The following is a 16,136-nucleotide window of genomic DNA, read 5'->3' on the forward strand; positions in this document are numbered from 1 at the left end:
TACTCTCGATCGTGTCGAGCGATCAAAGATGGGCGGGGCTTTTATACTAGAGCTCACAGAATGATGACGGGAAACTTCTTAGACTTACACCAGTTGACCAATCAAAATTCAACATTAATACCTCGTTTCAACCTGTAGGGGGCAGAACACAGGCGGTTTTAAGTTCAAGTTTATTTTAAATTGTAAAAAATGTGGCAATGACCAACAGGCAGACTTTTAAAGTCCCATTTATAGAGGTCAACAGACAAAAACGTTGGCTTAGGGTTTGGTTAGCTTTGGTAAAGCTGGTATATTTGTATACATGTGCGTGTTTTTGTATAGATCTTGTGTGTATTCGATTATATGGACAGATGTCTGATGAAAAAAAAAGAAAAAAATGCTACTTAATTTCTGTTTCTGAAATAGTTTATATTAAAGAATGAAGATATATTGTTAGGGGGTAGGATTAAAAAAGTTTTTTAAACTTCTTCCTACTCCATTTCGAACTACACAATTGAGGTGTAATATCTTTTATTTATAATTTATATAAATTTTTATTTTCTTGTTTTGTTTTTTTACCATGTAATCTGTATGTTCGAAATAAAGGACTAACTAACTAACTAACTAACTAACTAACTACTGAAGGGATTTGCTGAAAATACAAAAGATTTTTACAAAATGTTACATTTGCTAAAAGACTGGACATTTTTGTTAAAGAGTTATGAAAGAGCGCTGAAGTTGACGTAGATTTCTGAAAAAATTTGTAGTAAAATTGCTTTTTGTGTTTTCTGAAGCACAGATGTCCCAAGTTTCATTGAAGGTTTGAGTCAGACTAATTTTAGTTTTCATTAAGACCAGGATACAGTTTTTATAAAATGGTGTTTAATTAAACCTTATAAACAAAGAGGCCAACTTTGCTTTTTGTACGACTGAGCTTAAATTCCCATGACGAGGCGACAGATGATGAGGATTGCAGATTGATGTGCAGTAGAACCTGCAGGCTGGAGCAGCTTCAGAACATTTGTTCTGAGGGAAACTCGTATCATTCCTCTGTCTCGCCCACATGTCTCTCTTTGTGGGATCTGTATGTTTGTGTTGATTATCTTTGGATGCTTCAGATTCCTTTGAAGATTTGGCCAAATTGCTTTTAAACAATAAAATGAAATAGTTTGTTTCATTCACCACAAATGTTTTCGGTTTTTATCTGAAATCAGTCAGAACGTCACAGACTGTCTAAGATGTTTAGAGCTTGGTTCCTGTTTTGAACTTTGTCCGTTAGTCTTCCCAAATCAAGGGATTTCTACATAGTTTGTCTCACTGATTGCATGACGTGTGCTAGTGTGTGTTTGTGTAGTTGTTGTGTTACCACGTGGATTCACATACATCAGGATTGACTGTAACCATGTTTAGAACCACTTTGCTATGAAACTCTTCATGCCTTATATATCTAAATTAATAATTCAGTTAAATTTTATTTATCAGCCCAATAACAAAAAACAATGGCCTCATTGGGCTTCATGCTGGTAATTGTACAGAAGCAGAAGGTCGGTCATGAAACCAACAATAGCTGATTGCTAAACCAAACAGACTAAATAAAACTGGTTATCCCGTCCCTGAGAATCTACCTCCTGGTAAGGAGAAACTCCTAAAAAGAAAACTGATTCAGGATATAAGAAGGAACCTCAGGGATGTCCACATGACGGAGAAATTCTCTCCTAGGACGGACAGGAGATTAATCAAGACTATTAAAGAGGAATTAGCTTAGCTAATGCTACAACTACATATTTGAATAGAGTTCAGCCAGAAAGGACTGGGGAGGGGTGGGGGTGAGGTCCACTGCCAAGATGAGCCAGAGGCGTGGTCCACGACCAAGAACAGGAGCACAGACGATCCACCTGGAATTATTCCCAATCTGAGATGCAAGATGAGCCAGAGGTGTGGTCCCCGGCCAAAAACGGAGCACGGGTGATCCACCTGGAATCTGAAATCTACCCGGAGGGAAGGGGGAAAGAGGAACAACACGTGAATCACACTGCACCAAAAAGAGGCACAGAGAGCTAAATACAATAAATAATAAAGAATAGAGGAGAGGTGAAGTAAATGAGAATAGAGAACAGAACCCCAGAGCTGATGCAGATAATAACGATGGAAAATCTAACATTTTTTAGCGTATCAATACTAAGAAATATTACAGAAATATACATTAACTCCTTCAGTTCAATTTAAAAAAAATCAAACATTTAGTTTATTTAGCTAGATTGTGATTTGAGTATACTTCTCCTCCTGTGACAAAAGACGAGCCAAAATCTCAGACTCCTGCTCTGATGGGTAATGTTGTCTTTCAGATTTGTGCTGCTTGTATTGTTTCCTTTTAGCATTTGTGTGTTAGTGGTGTAACACGCCTCCTGCCCTTTAGTGGACACACAAAAGCATATTTGCTTTGCACTGTTGACTTAAGGATGGTCCCAGGCTGGAGGTTTGTCTTTATGCAAAGTGTCATTAAAGACAGACTCGTCATAGAGGTGTGCTGGTGTGTCTCTGAATAGATGGCTGAGTTTGTGGAAGAGTACCGAGGGTGCAGGACGCTGTTATCGAGCTTCTGTCAGGACCTTCTGTGCTGTTTCCATGCAGTGTCACGGTCAGGGACTGAGCTGGGACTGTGTTTTAATCAGTGGTAGTGACAAACCATAGTAGAGAAGGCCGTGACGCCATTGAAGAGTGAGAACTGCAGAGTACTCGTTCTATGACCCGTAATCACTGCTGCGTCCTCCCTGATCTTAGTTTGTCTGTCTGCGTGAGGCTGTGAGTCTGCTTATGGTCGCACAGGGTTTCTGTCAATGATTCCCACCTGTCAAGGTTTTGAACATTAGGGCTGCCACGATTAGTCGACTAATCAAGGGCTATTAAAATAGTCAACGACTAATTTAATTGTCGATTAGTCGATACTTTACATCATATGGGGTCAGAGTGTAGTAAAGTTGAACAAAGTTGTGAGCGTTTAGCATCAAAAATGCACTTATTCATATTTGAGTCAGTGAGAGCAAAACTGCTTGTATTTTTGGTGTTCAAAAACGTTATAGTTTTTGAAATATTGAGCAAAATATGCCCCTAATTTAGAGTTTTGCTAATATTTTAGCAACAGGTTAACATTTTTTTGGCTAATTTGTTGTCTATTGAGATTGTATATGCTAATTTAGTTTTTAGCTTCTATTTTAGCAACAGGCTAACATTTTTGACTAATTTAGTTTACTGAGGAATTTTAGGCCAGTTTGGAGTTTAGCCTATATTTAAGCAGCACACTAAATATTTAAGCAAAATTGATATGTATTAGGGATTTTTAAGCAACATTACTACAAAATTTAAAGACATTTAGGTCAACTTTAGCGCTCTTTCATAGTTCTTAAACAGAATTTCCAGTCTTTTAGCATTTTGCAACATTTTTCAAATAGCTTTTGCATTTTCAGTGAATCTCTGCAGCAATTAGTCAAATGTGTCACCATTTTCAGCAAACAGCTTTAGCATCTTCAGCAACTACTTTCAGCAAAAACATTCACACTAGCATTATTGCAGGTAATGCAACTTTTCTAGTTTAATCTTGTTTTAATACTAGAAACTAATATAGAACAGAGGCTGCACAATTCATTAAAAGTTTATTAAAATATCATTTTATTTTTAGTTAGTTTAAATTTAATGGTGGTTAAGATGTATGTTTTACATCCACTTTCCACATGACCCAATTAGTCGACTAATCGGAATAATAATCTGTGATCAGTCGACTATTAAAACGATTGTGACAGCCCCATTGAACTTACAGCTGTCATGCTGCAGTGACAGGTGTCTCCCTGTGGTGTGCGGCTCTTTCATATTCAGCAGTAGAAGTATGTGGGAGCAGCTGGGCATGCAGCGTCTCAGTTTCTCTCGGTCTGCTCTGATATGTCAGCAATGTCTCACCAGCAAGGTCTCTACACTCTTCACATCTTTTTCCCTCTTTCCTCTCCTTGACTTCGTTCCATCACCATGCTTCTTCTGGTGGTCGTCCCAGATTATATAAAGACCCCGGATATAAAGACCCAGAATACTTGGTTTTTCAGACATTTTACAGTTTAACTTTCACCTTTAACACTGGAGCTCCAGTGTTTATGTTTTTACAGTCATTTTTTAATTGTTAGCACAATAATTCCAGTAGATTGTAAAGGAGAAAAGCGGCTCAATGAGCTTTTAGAATTAAAGTGTTAACAGTTGAAAAGTTTCATTACGTTAAAGATTTTGTGTTTAAGCGTCACCAGCGACGCCTCAGGCGTTAAAAGGTTAAAAGTCAAAGAACAGCAAAAACTTTGAACCATTTTATGGCTTTTTTAGTTTAAATCCTCTGGGAAAAGAAACCGAAATATTGTACTTAAAGACCCCCTCCAATGGAAATCATGTTTTTTGAGTTTTTGACATGTTGGGGTGTCATTTTTCTCAGTTAGTTTTCACATTTCTCAGTATTTTGTCCTTTAAAATTTTAAATCCACTCTAATCTAAATCATATTTTTGGTATTTTTTTGCTTGTTCTTCTGGCATTTTTCTGATGATGGAGGACATAGATCCAATGATCCTAATGAGCCAATGATCTTGATCGGCACCTGCCAGGTATTTAAGCCAGAGAAGGCGGTCAACCAGGAGGCTGAGGAGCAGCAGGTTCTTGAGGTTTGAGTTGTGCTGGTTTGTTTGGTTCTCGTTTTTTCTCCTCCTTTCTTTCCTCAGCAGTCTTACACTGCTGGGATTTGTTATTTTAGTTTGGGGTGTCCAGCTTTTCATATGTTACGGTCTGTTTTTGGTGATCCCCTTGACTTCTGGATCAGAACTTTACGACTGGATGGCTGTCTATTTTTGTTGCATTGGTAATGTTAGTTTGGGGGTGTGAGGGGCTGTAAGCTAGCAGGAGAGTGTAAACAAAGAACTCTCAGTTTTGGTTATTGATTAACAGATGACTGGAGTGGGACTGTAAATATGGAGCTTTTATTTTTCTGAGCTTTTTGAAAAACGACAAACAATCTCTGGGGAAGAAAACAGCACATCCCACTATATATGGAGCTAAATTGAAGCCAATATTATTTGGAACCCAAATAAAACAAATTGAAAAAAATATTGATGTTTGGCCAAAAACAATTAAAGATGTCATAAACCTTTTACTATTCTAAAATAAACTTAATTATTTTCAGCTTCAGATGTTCTATTTTTTTAGGTTTCAAAACTCAAATTTTCAATTTCACATTTTTTTTTTTCTCATTTTTTTTTTTTTTTGGCCCTGTGGGGGCGGGGCTAACACAAGGACCAATCTAAATCGATGAGGGTGATAACTTCAGTCCCGGTGCTTTTACTGACTGAGAACTTTGATAATTACAGTCAGAAAATGTCTGTTTAGTCTGCACTACTATAGTCGGAAGTCGTACCAAGACGGGTGTAAAAAGCAGAGTTTTATCGCGTACAAACCGCACATCAAAAACTTTCTTCTAGCCGTTCAAATTTGAAAATTAAATAAAAAAAATAGAAAGTGATAAAAAGATTTGAAATTGAAATTTTATGTTTTGAAACCTAAAAAACAGAAAATTTTAATCTGAAAACAATTAAATTTATTTTCGAATAGCAAAAAGTTTTGGAAATGTATTTATTAATTTACTGCCAAACACAAATATAATTTTCAATTTGTTCTATTTGGGTTTCAAATAATATTGACCCATAATTCAGCTCCATACTTTTGTTCATTCTATAGAGCGTTTAGAGTGAATAGATACATGGAAACTGAAAACAAGTCCATCCAGGGTCATGTTTGGTTCTATTGAACCCGTTTCTCATTCAGGCTCAAATCAACAAAGTAAGTGCATGACATCAGGCTCTCCGGTTGTGTTGCTGCCTGAGCCTTTGAATGACATAGAACGATAAAAATGTGCCGTGAGCTGCTCTCAGGTGCTTCTCCAATTCTTGTTGCTCAAGACAACTTTTCCAAAACAGATCTTTGGCTGCCAGTCCAGGTCCTGTGATGTTTAGAAGTTCAAACCTGAATGTTTGTGTTGGCGTCCTCGGGGATTGTCTACTTTGGTTGATTGACTGTACCTGCCCTGATGTTTGGTTCTTAACAACCAGCAGGTGTAACTGCATGTGTTACTTTACGTTCCTGTTGATTGTTTTTCTTTCTTTTGGTGTTGTCTCCTCCTCTCACTGCTTCTCTTGCTCTTGTCTTGAGGTTTCCAGAGCAGATCATTTCTGATTCCTTCAGTGTATTCTCCTTAGATAGAGGTGAATGTCACAAGTGTTTTCTATTATGCTGCCCTCCTTTCTCCTCTCAAATCCTCATTTCATAGAACATTAAGCTCAGTCTGCAGAGGCTTTTTTAAAAAACCGCCACATTTCCTCTGAAAATCAGGTCCTGGCAGCTGTTTCACTTTTACATGTCAGTGTTGAACTCAGCAGAACCTCCAGCTGTGGAGCAGTACCCTCAGGATCAGAAAGCAACAGGACTTGTTCTGCTTTGTTCAACCTCAAAGAAGGAGGGCAGATGTCAGCGGAGTGCTCTGTTTGAAGTCCTTTTTACTTCAGTTTGCTCATCTGGGAAGTGAAATACAGTGCAAGTCGTCTCGTCGAGCCTCTGCATCTGCAAATGGGTTTTAAATGCTGAATTTCAGCATTTTTAATCACTGAAGTATGCAGAGTTTTCTAACAGGTCGAGTGCGTCAAAAACTAGGAGTTTGATCATTCAGAGGCAGTGAGGTAGTTAGTTTTTTGGTATGTTTTCCATGTTGCTGCATATTTTAAATTGTCAATAGAAGCTTATTCATCATGACTGTAATTTGCTGGTTTTATAGACTAACGAGGGGAAGCATATGTGTGAGCAGCCGCAGGCGGGACTCATTTCCCTGATGCACAGCCTGAGGTGACATAGCGGGAATCGATGGTATTGACAGGTTTGCAGGCTGGCCGGGCGGGCATCTGAACTCTGCAGCTCTGTCACGTTGGCGTCCTGAAAGAACAGCATTGTGCTGACATAACTGGGAAAGCTGTGTCTGAAATTACAGGCCTCTGTTCCCGGTTACCGGGGTTTCAGTGGGATGTGTGCCTCTCATTCCTTTTGCTTGATAGAGCCCTTTCATGTTTTTGATGTTGAGCCTTCAGGTTCAGACGTTAGTGCGAGGTTGCTCAGCCAGAGAAGATCAAGGGGATTTAGCAAAATAGGAGAAAATGCAGGTTATTATGTCCTTTTAGGCCAGCTTTGTTGTAGGGTGAGGGTAATCCCACCCTGACACCCAAAACACGGCCTTGACAGAAATCGTGCACTAGATATTTTAGGTAATGAAGCCCATAAAACTTGTTGGCATTACTGTCATTTATTTCAGACACAATTGTGACGTCATCGTCCAACCTCAAAGACTGTGTGAAGACACAAGCACCAACGTGAGAGATGGCTGCTCTCCTGGAAACTCAGAAAACGTCCTGAGATTTGTTCCCACAGACCAGCAGTCTGCAACCTGCAGCTCCAGATCCACATGTGTCTCTTTTATCTCTCCATTGTGGCTCCAAACATAAAATAAGTCATGGAGACTGCTGATCCAGACATGTCGACCGTCAGAGTCAGCAGCTCCTGATAATGACTGTCTAACCAAAACTACCTAAAGAAAACAAATAAACAAAGCCTGAAAACTAAGACTACCAAGATCCAAACTAAAATAACAAAACCCAGCAGTGTAAGACTGATGAGGACAAAGAGGGGAAATAGAACTAAATAAATAAAAGAAAAAGAAAATAATTTTTTTTAAAGTAAGGATTACTTAATTAGCATTTATTTAATTTAGATTAGTTAAATGTATAAACTGATGTCTGAGGTTCACATAGATGATAAACTATGTAGGTTTTTACATCCTGTTGACCTGAAGACGTCTAGTTTGTTCAACTCTACCTCCAGAATGAACAGATTTATATGGAAAACTTTGGTAAAAATTTGGATCTTTTATGAGTTAAAAACACATATTATCTTATGCTGCACAACATTGTTACTAGCTGCTCAGAGCTGCACTGAGATAAAAAAAATCAGATTTTGAGAGATGCTAGATTCTTTTTATATTTTTGCTTTTGTTTGTGCCAAAAAATCAACATCATTCATATTTATTATCAAAAATAGAAGGTCATGATTGCAAATCAAAATTTTTAAAGGCTAAAGTAAAACTATACTTCTCCTTCTAGGTTTTGATCAGTAGAAAACGAGACCAAACTGCTCTTTTACTGTTAAAGGTTGCTGACCTCTGCCACAGAACGAGGAAGAACTTGTCAACAGAGAGCAGAGCTTTCCCTGTGTTGGACGTTGGCTTTTTCTGTTGCAATCTGGACTTTAATCTGGACAGTGAAACATCCAAATGCTTTGTCATTTTTTATAGTCTGCATTGAAGATCCTCCCCTGAGTTTTGCATATGCAGTCTGACTCTCCCATATGTGACTGCCAAGCTCTAACCTGAACGCTGACTTTTGGCGTCTTCTTGTTGAAAGATTTACCGTGAAGCCGTCACATCACTTCCTCCTGTCGTTAAGTGGACACCTTCCCTTTCTCGAGGCTTGTTTTACTCCTTTTTATATTTATGATCTGTCTATTGCAAGAGCTGCATAATTGATGGTTTGTTTATAAAAATGAAACTCACGGTAAGCGTCTCTGTCATTTTGTGAAATAGTGTATATTTTTTTTGGCTGGAAGTACCTGATATTTGTAAAGTGTGAAATTCCCCGAACAGAACAACAACCAGATCCACATGTGCTGTTATTCAGTGTGCTGCAGATGTGTCCTTCTCTCTTATTCTGGAATTCCAGCGATACAATCCACGTTCTGTCCGTTCCTTAATCTGTTTAGATGATGGGAATCAAATCCCTGCTGTCATAATCTGTTTGGCATGCAAACACACAAATCATCAAGCAGATGCCATCGCCCGGCCGTTTTCTGTGTCACCTCACTTCATAACAACTTACGTTGAAAATAGATGCATGTCAACGTTTCAGAGAGCTACTGTTCAAAGAATGATGAGGGTTTAGCAGTGGTGCAGGAAGGTTTAATGGTGACACGCAGCAGTTTAAGAGTCATACACGGCAAAATAAGAAACAGAACACTAATCACAAAAAGTAGCATATTTCTGTGTCCATGCAACAAGTCAGCTGTCCTTAACAAGAAATCTGATGGTAAGATATCAGATCTAGAAACAAGGGGTTTAAAAGGGGAAAAATATGTTTAAAAGTTAACTTTTACGCAGAATTACTTCAAACTACCTCATCACGGTATCAGACCTGTGTGGTTTGCAGAAGTGGTGATAAATGGTCTCTGGTTGCACAAATGCTAAATTATCTTGTTGTAGTTTAATCAAGCCCTTATTGCATTAAACCAATGGTATGCAGCTCTTTGTGTCATTGACTAATCATTACATGCAGTGGTGGTTTTTGATATAGGCGACATGGGCGGTCGCCCAGGGCAGCAGAGACAAGGAAAAAAAATAATTCTGTATCTCTTTTATGTAAAAGGAATAGCGGAGCGTGCCTTTTCTCGTCATCTGAAGGTAATTTTAAATGTCTGCACTGCACGCAAACTGGCGCCCTCACCTCATTGCTGTATTGCATGTGTCAAAGTCGAGGCCTGGGGGCCGGATCCGGCCCTCCCGATCATTCTATTTTATTGTTATTAATGGCACAATGGTATCTTGTATCTCATATATCTCATTTCTAACTTGTTTAATTTTGACATAATATATTTTATAGAGACTAAATTATTGAAAGTTATATTTAAGTTTTAAGTTGATTTATTCTGGAATAATATATCTGCCTTTTTATTATTATATAATTATGTTAAAAAGTTAGGGTTTTAAAGTTTTAAAACGTGTCATTCTGTTAGCTTTTTGGACTATTTTAGCATTTACTAAGATTATTTAGGCTATTTGGGACTTTAGTTAATGTTTCAGCTACGTGCCAGCTGTTTAGGGTAATTTAGGCTTTACTTTTTAAGTTTTTAGTGATTAATTTTAAAACAAATTGTGAACTAAATAAAAATATCATCTTAGAAGAAGTTGGCCCATCTTAATAAATCCTCATAAGATCTAAAACAATTTCTTATTCACAACTACCATGCAACACAGATGGGAGACTCCATGATTAAATCCAGGATGGAACAGAATAGAATTCAGATTCAAGATCATTGAAGTAGCTCAGGTTCTGCTCGGTTATGGCCGTGCGTCCTGCATCTGAGCGTGTGCAGCTGGTGATGCTCTCCAGCTCACCAACTCTCTTCCTGTTCAGACAGGAAGGACAGGTGTGGTCATTCTCATCCTCGTGGCACTAATGACAGTCCGGTGGCGTCTTGTTGGCATTCAAAGTAACAACAGGAGGCAGAGGAAGTCCTCCTCCGCTGCAGACCCGCTACCACAACAACACCATGGCTGTGGACCGAGGAATGTCTGGCCTGAGTTCAGAACCAGCGGTGCTCTAGGCATGAAGCCACAGCTCTTTGGAGCGGTCCCACGGGGGGGCTGTGGTTGGGGAGGGGCGGAGGAATGGGAAAGTGTCAAAGACTCTTTTCCATCAGGAAATGACCAGCCAATGCATTAATATAACTCCATTAAGAAAGACTTGATGACTCCCGGTCAGAGTCCTGCAGTTTCTACCTTTGTTCAAAGTCACTGCAGGTGACCGTGGCTGAGGACACTCTTGATGAGTAGCTGTGTTATGAAGTGGATTCTCTATGGTTTTGGCTCAATCCTTTTTGAATGCCATCTATAACTGCTATAGATGAATGCTTTGTTTCTACAATCCCAACAGGGGACTGTGGACGCACCGAACACTGAGCGCTGTTCTGTTTGAGGTCTCATCACTGAAAACAACCTGTGCTGCACGGATCTTTTTTTTGTTTTGGTTGTCAAGTCAGACATCAGCAAGAAAAACCTGGAAATATTCATTTGTTCTGATCAAGTTGAGTCACAACTACCAAAACAAATCAATAGTTACTGAAAACTCTCAATTTGGGGGATTTTTGCAGTAAAAAAAATTGAAAAGTTTACAACTCTGAATTGTTGTACAGTTTCAGGTTTGTTGAGGAATGATTGTGTAACATAAATAACAAAATGTATGTAAAAAAAAAAAGGGGTGTTAACTCGGGCTGGAATTACTGGGTATCTCAGGATACAATCGATACATGGCTCATGATATCGATAATATCACAATCCTGCTATAATTGATAAAAATCATCTCTAAAAACTCACATTATATAGAAGAACATATTTCTTATATAATATATCCCCATTTATTTGTTTAGCTTGAACACAATCACAATAAACAAATTGTCTTTTATTTTGTGCAACAAATAATAGACACTTTAGTGCAAATCAGTAATACTGTGTCTTTGACACCAATTGAATTATCTGTAAAATTCCGTGTTAGCAATAGTAAACATTAACAACAGTGCCACTACTTAGTCCAAAATTGTTTTAAACAACAGAGCAAAAATGAAATAATTCAAGTTCCTGCCAGACACATTGGTGCAAAGTGCGCCCCCTATCTACGTCCAAAAGAATGTCTCATCAAAGGATGATGAATATAATGTTTTACAGCCTCTTCAAACGAAAATTAAAGATTGATAATTGGTGAGAACCCATGAATAAACAATCATAGGACTAAATATAGCGAAAAATCGCAATATCGATACTTTGGCACACCCCTAGTTTGAACAAAGAATATGGAGATCAAAGACTCAAATAGTCCCTGGACTAATGATGGTTAACAGTCTAGGAGACATCGGCTCAGGCTAGGTGTAAAAAAATACAACAAAATAAATGTAAGATACTTTCACAAACAGGCAGACATATGGATTCAAGTGCAGCAGGTTTATTTGGCACAGACAGGAGAACAGGAGTGAAGCACAGCTAAAAGTCCACAAAGCTAAATCCGGGTCAGGCAGGCAGAGGTCAAACATGAGCATTAGGACATCAGAGAACAACCAGAGTGGTCAGGGTCCAGGCGAGGGTCAGACAGGCGGCAGACGAAGCCGAAGATCAGATCAGGATGAGAACGCTCAGTGATGATGACAGGGTGGAACAAATAAGACTTCGCACTGAGCCGAGCTCATTACTGATGGAGACCAGCTGTGGGGCTCCTGGGAGTAACAGCAGGGGCTGATGGGTAAAAAAGTGTGGAGAACCAGGAAGAGCTAGAACTCTGGAGATAGTTCTCTCTGAGGGCCAGAGACGGAGATAGGAGACTGATTCATGACAGATACCAACAAAGTAACAACAAGTAAAGTTTTAATTGTAGAAAACATAAGAATAAAGGCTCATACATTTCAAGGAAATGATGGAAACACAACTTATTGAAGATGTGCTTTACATGAACTCTTTTTTTAAATTGTTTTCCAATAGTTGGCATACAAAATGTATTTAGTGTTAGACGAGCTCTACTTCCAAGTATGTTTATTTTTTTCAAATGTCCATTTTTTCACAGTGTTGTAGTGTTTCTGTAGTTCCTCTCAAACTCATTCATTGTAGGGTTTGATTTGTTTCAGACGCCTTGAGAGTCCTGCTTGGCGTCGGTTACATAACTAAGGTGATTGTGTCCGGTGAGAGCTTTATAAAGATTATCTGGAGATGCCTGCTTATGCTACTGCAGTCTGACGGTGAATGTGTGTGTGTGTGTGTGTGTGTGTGTGAATGAAGATGGCCGGTGAAGCTCGTCCCGTCGTCCTCTGCTCTGCAGATTTAGATTTCTCCCAACCATCACAGTGAACACCCTTTGCTGCGTTTGTCCTCCTGTTCTGTCTGGTGTCTGTGGATTCAGCATATGACTGTGGTCTGAACACAAGGATTAACCACAAACACACACCCGCACTATCCCACTCACACCAGGCAGCCAATCACAACACAAGTGCTTAGCCAATGCCAGTGAAGCTTACTGAGTGGTCAGCAGATCTTGATCCAGCTTTTGGGGTGAATGACTGACACCCAAAGAAAGACGTGTAATCTCTGATTACCAGTCTGTGGTCGCTCGGACTCGTCTCAGAAAACATCTTTCCCTTTCATCTGTCGCCAGTAATCTCCTCCTGATTGGGTTTCTCCGTCATCCCTTCCTGCCTTGCTGGTTTTTCAGTTGTTCAATTTTCTAAATTAGTGAATATTACAGATATTTTTTGAAAAAAGAAAAAAAACTGAGGTACAATTATGTGAATTAACAACAAATTCTTACTCCCAAGTCGCCCCATATTGATGTTTGGCTCAGGTCCCTCCGCGTTACTTTTTGATGTTTTGGGTGTCCCAAAGTCGTCGTTTTTTGATCTACTGGCTGTTCCAATTAAACCACAGGACCCCAACCTCCAGACTGCAAACCAGAACTAGTCCAGTACCGCGATGCGTAGCACATTGGTACCTAAACCTGCTACCATTAGCCTAGTGCCTGATTTCCACTGAGCGGTACGGACCAGACCAGTCCCCTCTTGGCCACAGTGGTCCGGTTCAGTTCAAGTGAGCGTTTCCATTGAGTGTTGGGCCATCAAAGGGCATGCGGGGTGTAGACCGATGACGTAACTGTGCCTCAAAACGGTGAGACTACAGAGAAAGAGAAGCTGCATTAGCTGACTCAGAAACGAATAGAAAAGGATAAAGATAACTGCGGAGGATAAATATAATCCAGATCAGGTGTTTATTATGGATGAAGACGAACTCTACGCTGCAGAACAGTCTATTGTTCTGAATTAAAAAGAAAAAGCTCTTTATGTTGAGCAATACTCCAATGTGCTTCAATAAATGTCTACAAAACATATCTGAAGTGTTTTTGATGAGTATGAATCATAACAGACATTCTTCAGCCACGAGGGAGGGTTGAGATGGAATCCAAGGGGATGGGGTGTCTCCGTACCGGTGGATTTGGCGTGTCTCCGGTCCCCAACCCCCACAAATGAGGGGGAATACTCTATGTAAAGAATGTATTTTTCTTTGCAAGAAGATTGTGGGGGCAAACAAAAAAACGGGGACAAAACTTTGGGTTTGGATCTTGAGTTGGGAAAAGCGGACGCTTGTTGTTAACATAAAACCTTTCCACCAATCAATCAACCAGTGCGCATCCAGTACCAGCATCCTGATGGCCGTGGACCCTTGATTGTACAAACAGTTAGCACGTCAAAAAATTACAAGTTGGGGACACCCAAAACGTCAAAAAGTGACATGGAGGGTCCTTAACCTATACGTCAATATATGACGACTTTGAGATGAGAATGTGTTGGAATTAAACATGTGATGTGTAGAGAAACCTCTTTGTTGAATGTCACTGCTTTTGTTTATTTGGTGCTCCCTGCTTTTTGCCTGACAGGCTTTCAAGGAGGAGTTGGAGAGTCTGATCCAGGAGCAGCAGTGCAAAGGCAACAACCCAACCGGACTGCTGGCCCTCAGACAGATCGCAGACTTCTTTATGGCCAGCACAGTGGCTGGCTTCAACACTTCCCCTCTCAGTGAGTGCTTGCTGTGCTGTGGACCGTCGCCCTGGGCAGCCAGACTCCAGGCCGGAACAGAACTTCTGCCCTTTTGTCTCCATTTGAAGTCTCCAGAAAACAAAACAAACAAAAACACAGCTGAAGGATTGAAGCGTAGGAGAGGATTTGTTCTAAGACAACCCAAGTGCCTTCTCCGGAAGAGCTGTTCATATTTCACTGACTTTTGATTCTCTGAGCCCTTATGCAGAGTCTGCTTCCAATCAGACCTCAAAACGTGAACTTTGTTAAACCTTTTTTACCTGAGGCTCGATGAGCCGCCTATCCCCCGACAGAATAATTCTGCTGGAATAATCGTGTTAATGGTTGAAATGTTGCAGTCAATCAGAGAACTAGGGCTGCCACAATTAGTTGACTAATCTACGACTAATCAGCTACTTAAATAGTCAACGACTAATTTAATAGTCGATTAGTCTTTACTTTATATTATATGGAGTAAAGTTGAAAGTTATATCAGTGTTATCCTAATTTTTAGGAGTATTTTGGCATTTATCAAGGTTTTTTAGGCTAATTTGGAGTTTAGCTAATATTCCAGCTACTGTACATGCTAGCTGTTTTGACTAATTTAGGATTTTTTTTCATTTTCTTTAGGCTAATTTAGAGTTTAGCTACATGCTATCTGTTTTCCCCAATTTAGGCTATTTTACATTTTTTAGGGTAACATGGAGTTTAGCTAACATTTCAGCAACATGCTAGCTGTTTTGGCGGATTTAGGATTTTTTTTCCGTTTTTTAGGCTAATTGCGCATTTAGCTAAAATTTTAACTAGCTATCAGCTTAGTATTTTAGCTATTAGCGTCAGCAATTGCAGCTATCAGCTTCAAGGTTTTTAGCTATCGATTTCAGCATCTTCAGCTATCGTCACTAGCATCTTCGGCTGCCAAGTTCAGCTTGCAGCATTCACACTAGCATTATCGCAGGTAATGCTATACGTATATCCAGTTTTTAGTTAGTTTAAAGATGACTAAGATGTGTGTTTTACATCCATTTTGCACATGACCTGATTATTTGACTAATCGGAAAAAGTAATTGTGATTAGTCGACTATTAAAACGATATAGAACATAAATATTAAAGGGTTAAACAAAGAATTGAAGCACAGACTGTTGTCAGCCTAAAGATGGTCTGTTGATATTTACATATTATCCACCAATCTGTGTGACAGCATCTTTCTTTTCCTGTGTCGATGTAGGTTTGGGCATGGTCACTCCCATCAATGACCTGTACGGAGTGGAGTCCTCCACCATGGTGAAAGGCGAGAAGCTGACGCGCTGTAAACTGGCCAGCCTCTACAGGCTGGTGGATCTGTTCAGCTGGGCACACTTTCCCAACTCCTACATCACAGTAAGACAACCACACAGACAAAAGACATGCCAGGACAAATGCTATATAATGAGCAAAAATCCTAAAAACTTACATCATTTCAAAGTTACACAAGTTTTTTCTGACTCCCTGATAGCTCTAAAGTTCCACTCCGATCATCTCTTGGTGTATTTTCTAGAGCTGTCAGGCGATTAAAATTTTTAATTGCGATTAATCGCATTGTCCAGAGTTAACTCGCAATTAATCGCAAGTTAATATGTGGCCTTTTTTTAGGAAAAAAATTTGTACTTCGTGGAATTTTGCAGTTCT

At 39.4% G+C, this 16,136-nt stretch overlaps 1 protein-coding gene across 1 annotated transcript in view; it reads left to right on the forward strand.

The window, feature by feature from the left end:
- add3a (adducin 3 (gamma) a) overlaps nt 1-16,136 on the forward strand; it is a gene marked incomplete in the record, with an annotated part of 52,239 nt that overhangs the window by 12,207 nt on the left and 23,896 nt on the right. Inside the window, 2 exon segments of the mRNA XM_024259499.2 lie at nt 14,329-14,467; nt 15,697-15,848. Coding sequence (XP_024115267.1) covers nt 14,329-14,467; nt 15,697-15,848 — 291 coding nt within the window.

Source organism: Oryzias melastigma, linkage group LG24, assembly GCF_002922805.2.
Source record: "Oryzias melastigma strain HK-1 linkage group LG24, ASM292280v2, whole genome shotgun sequence".
NCBI classification, from domain to species: Eukaryota; Metazoa; Chordata; class Actinopteri; order Beloniformes; family Adrianichthyidae; genus Oryzias; species Oryzias melastigma.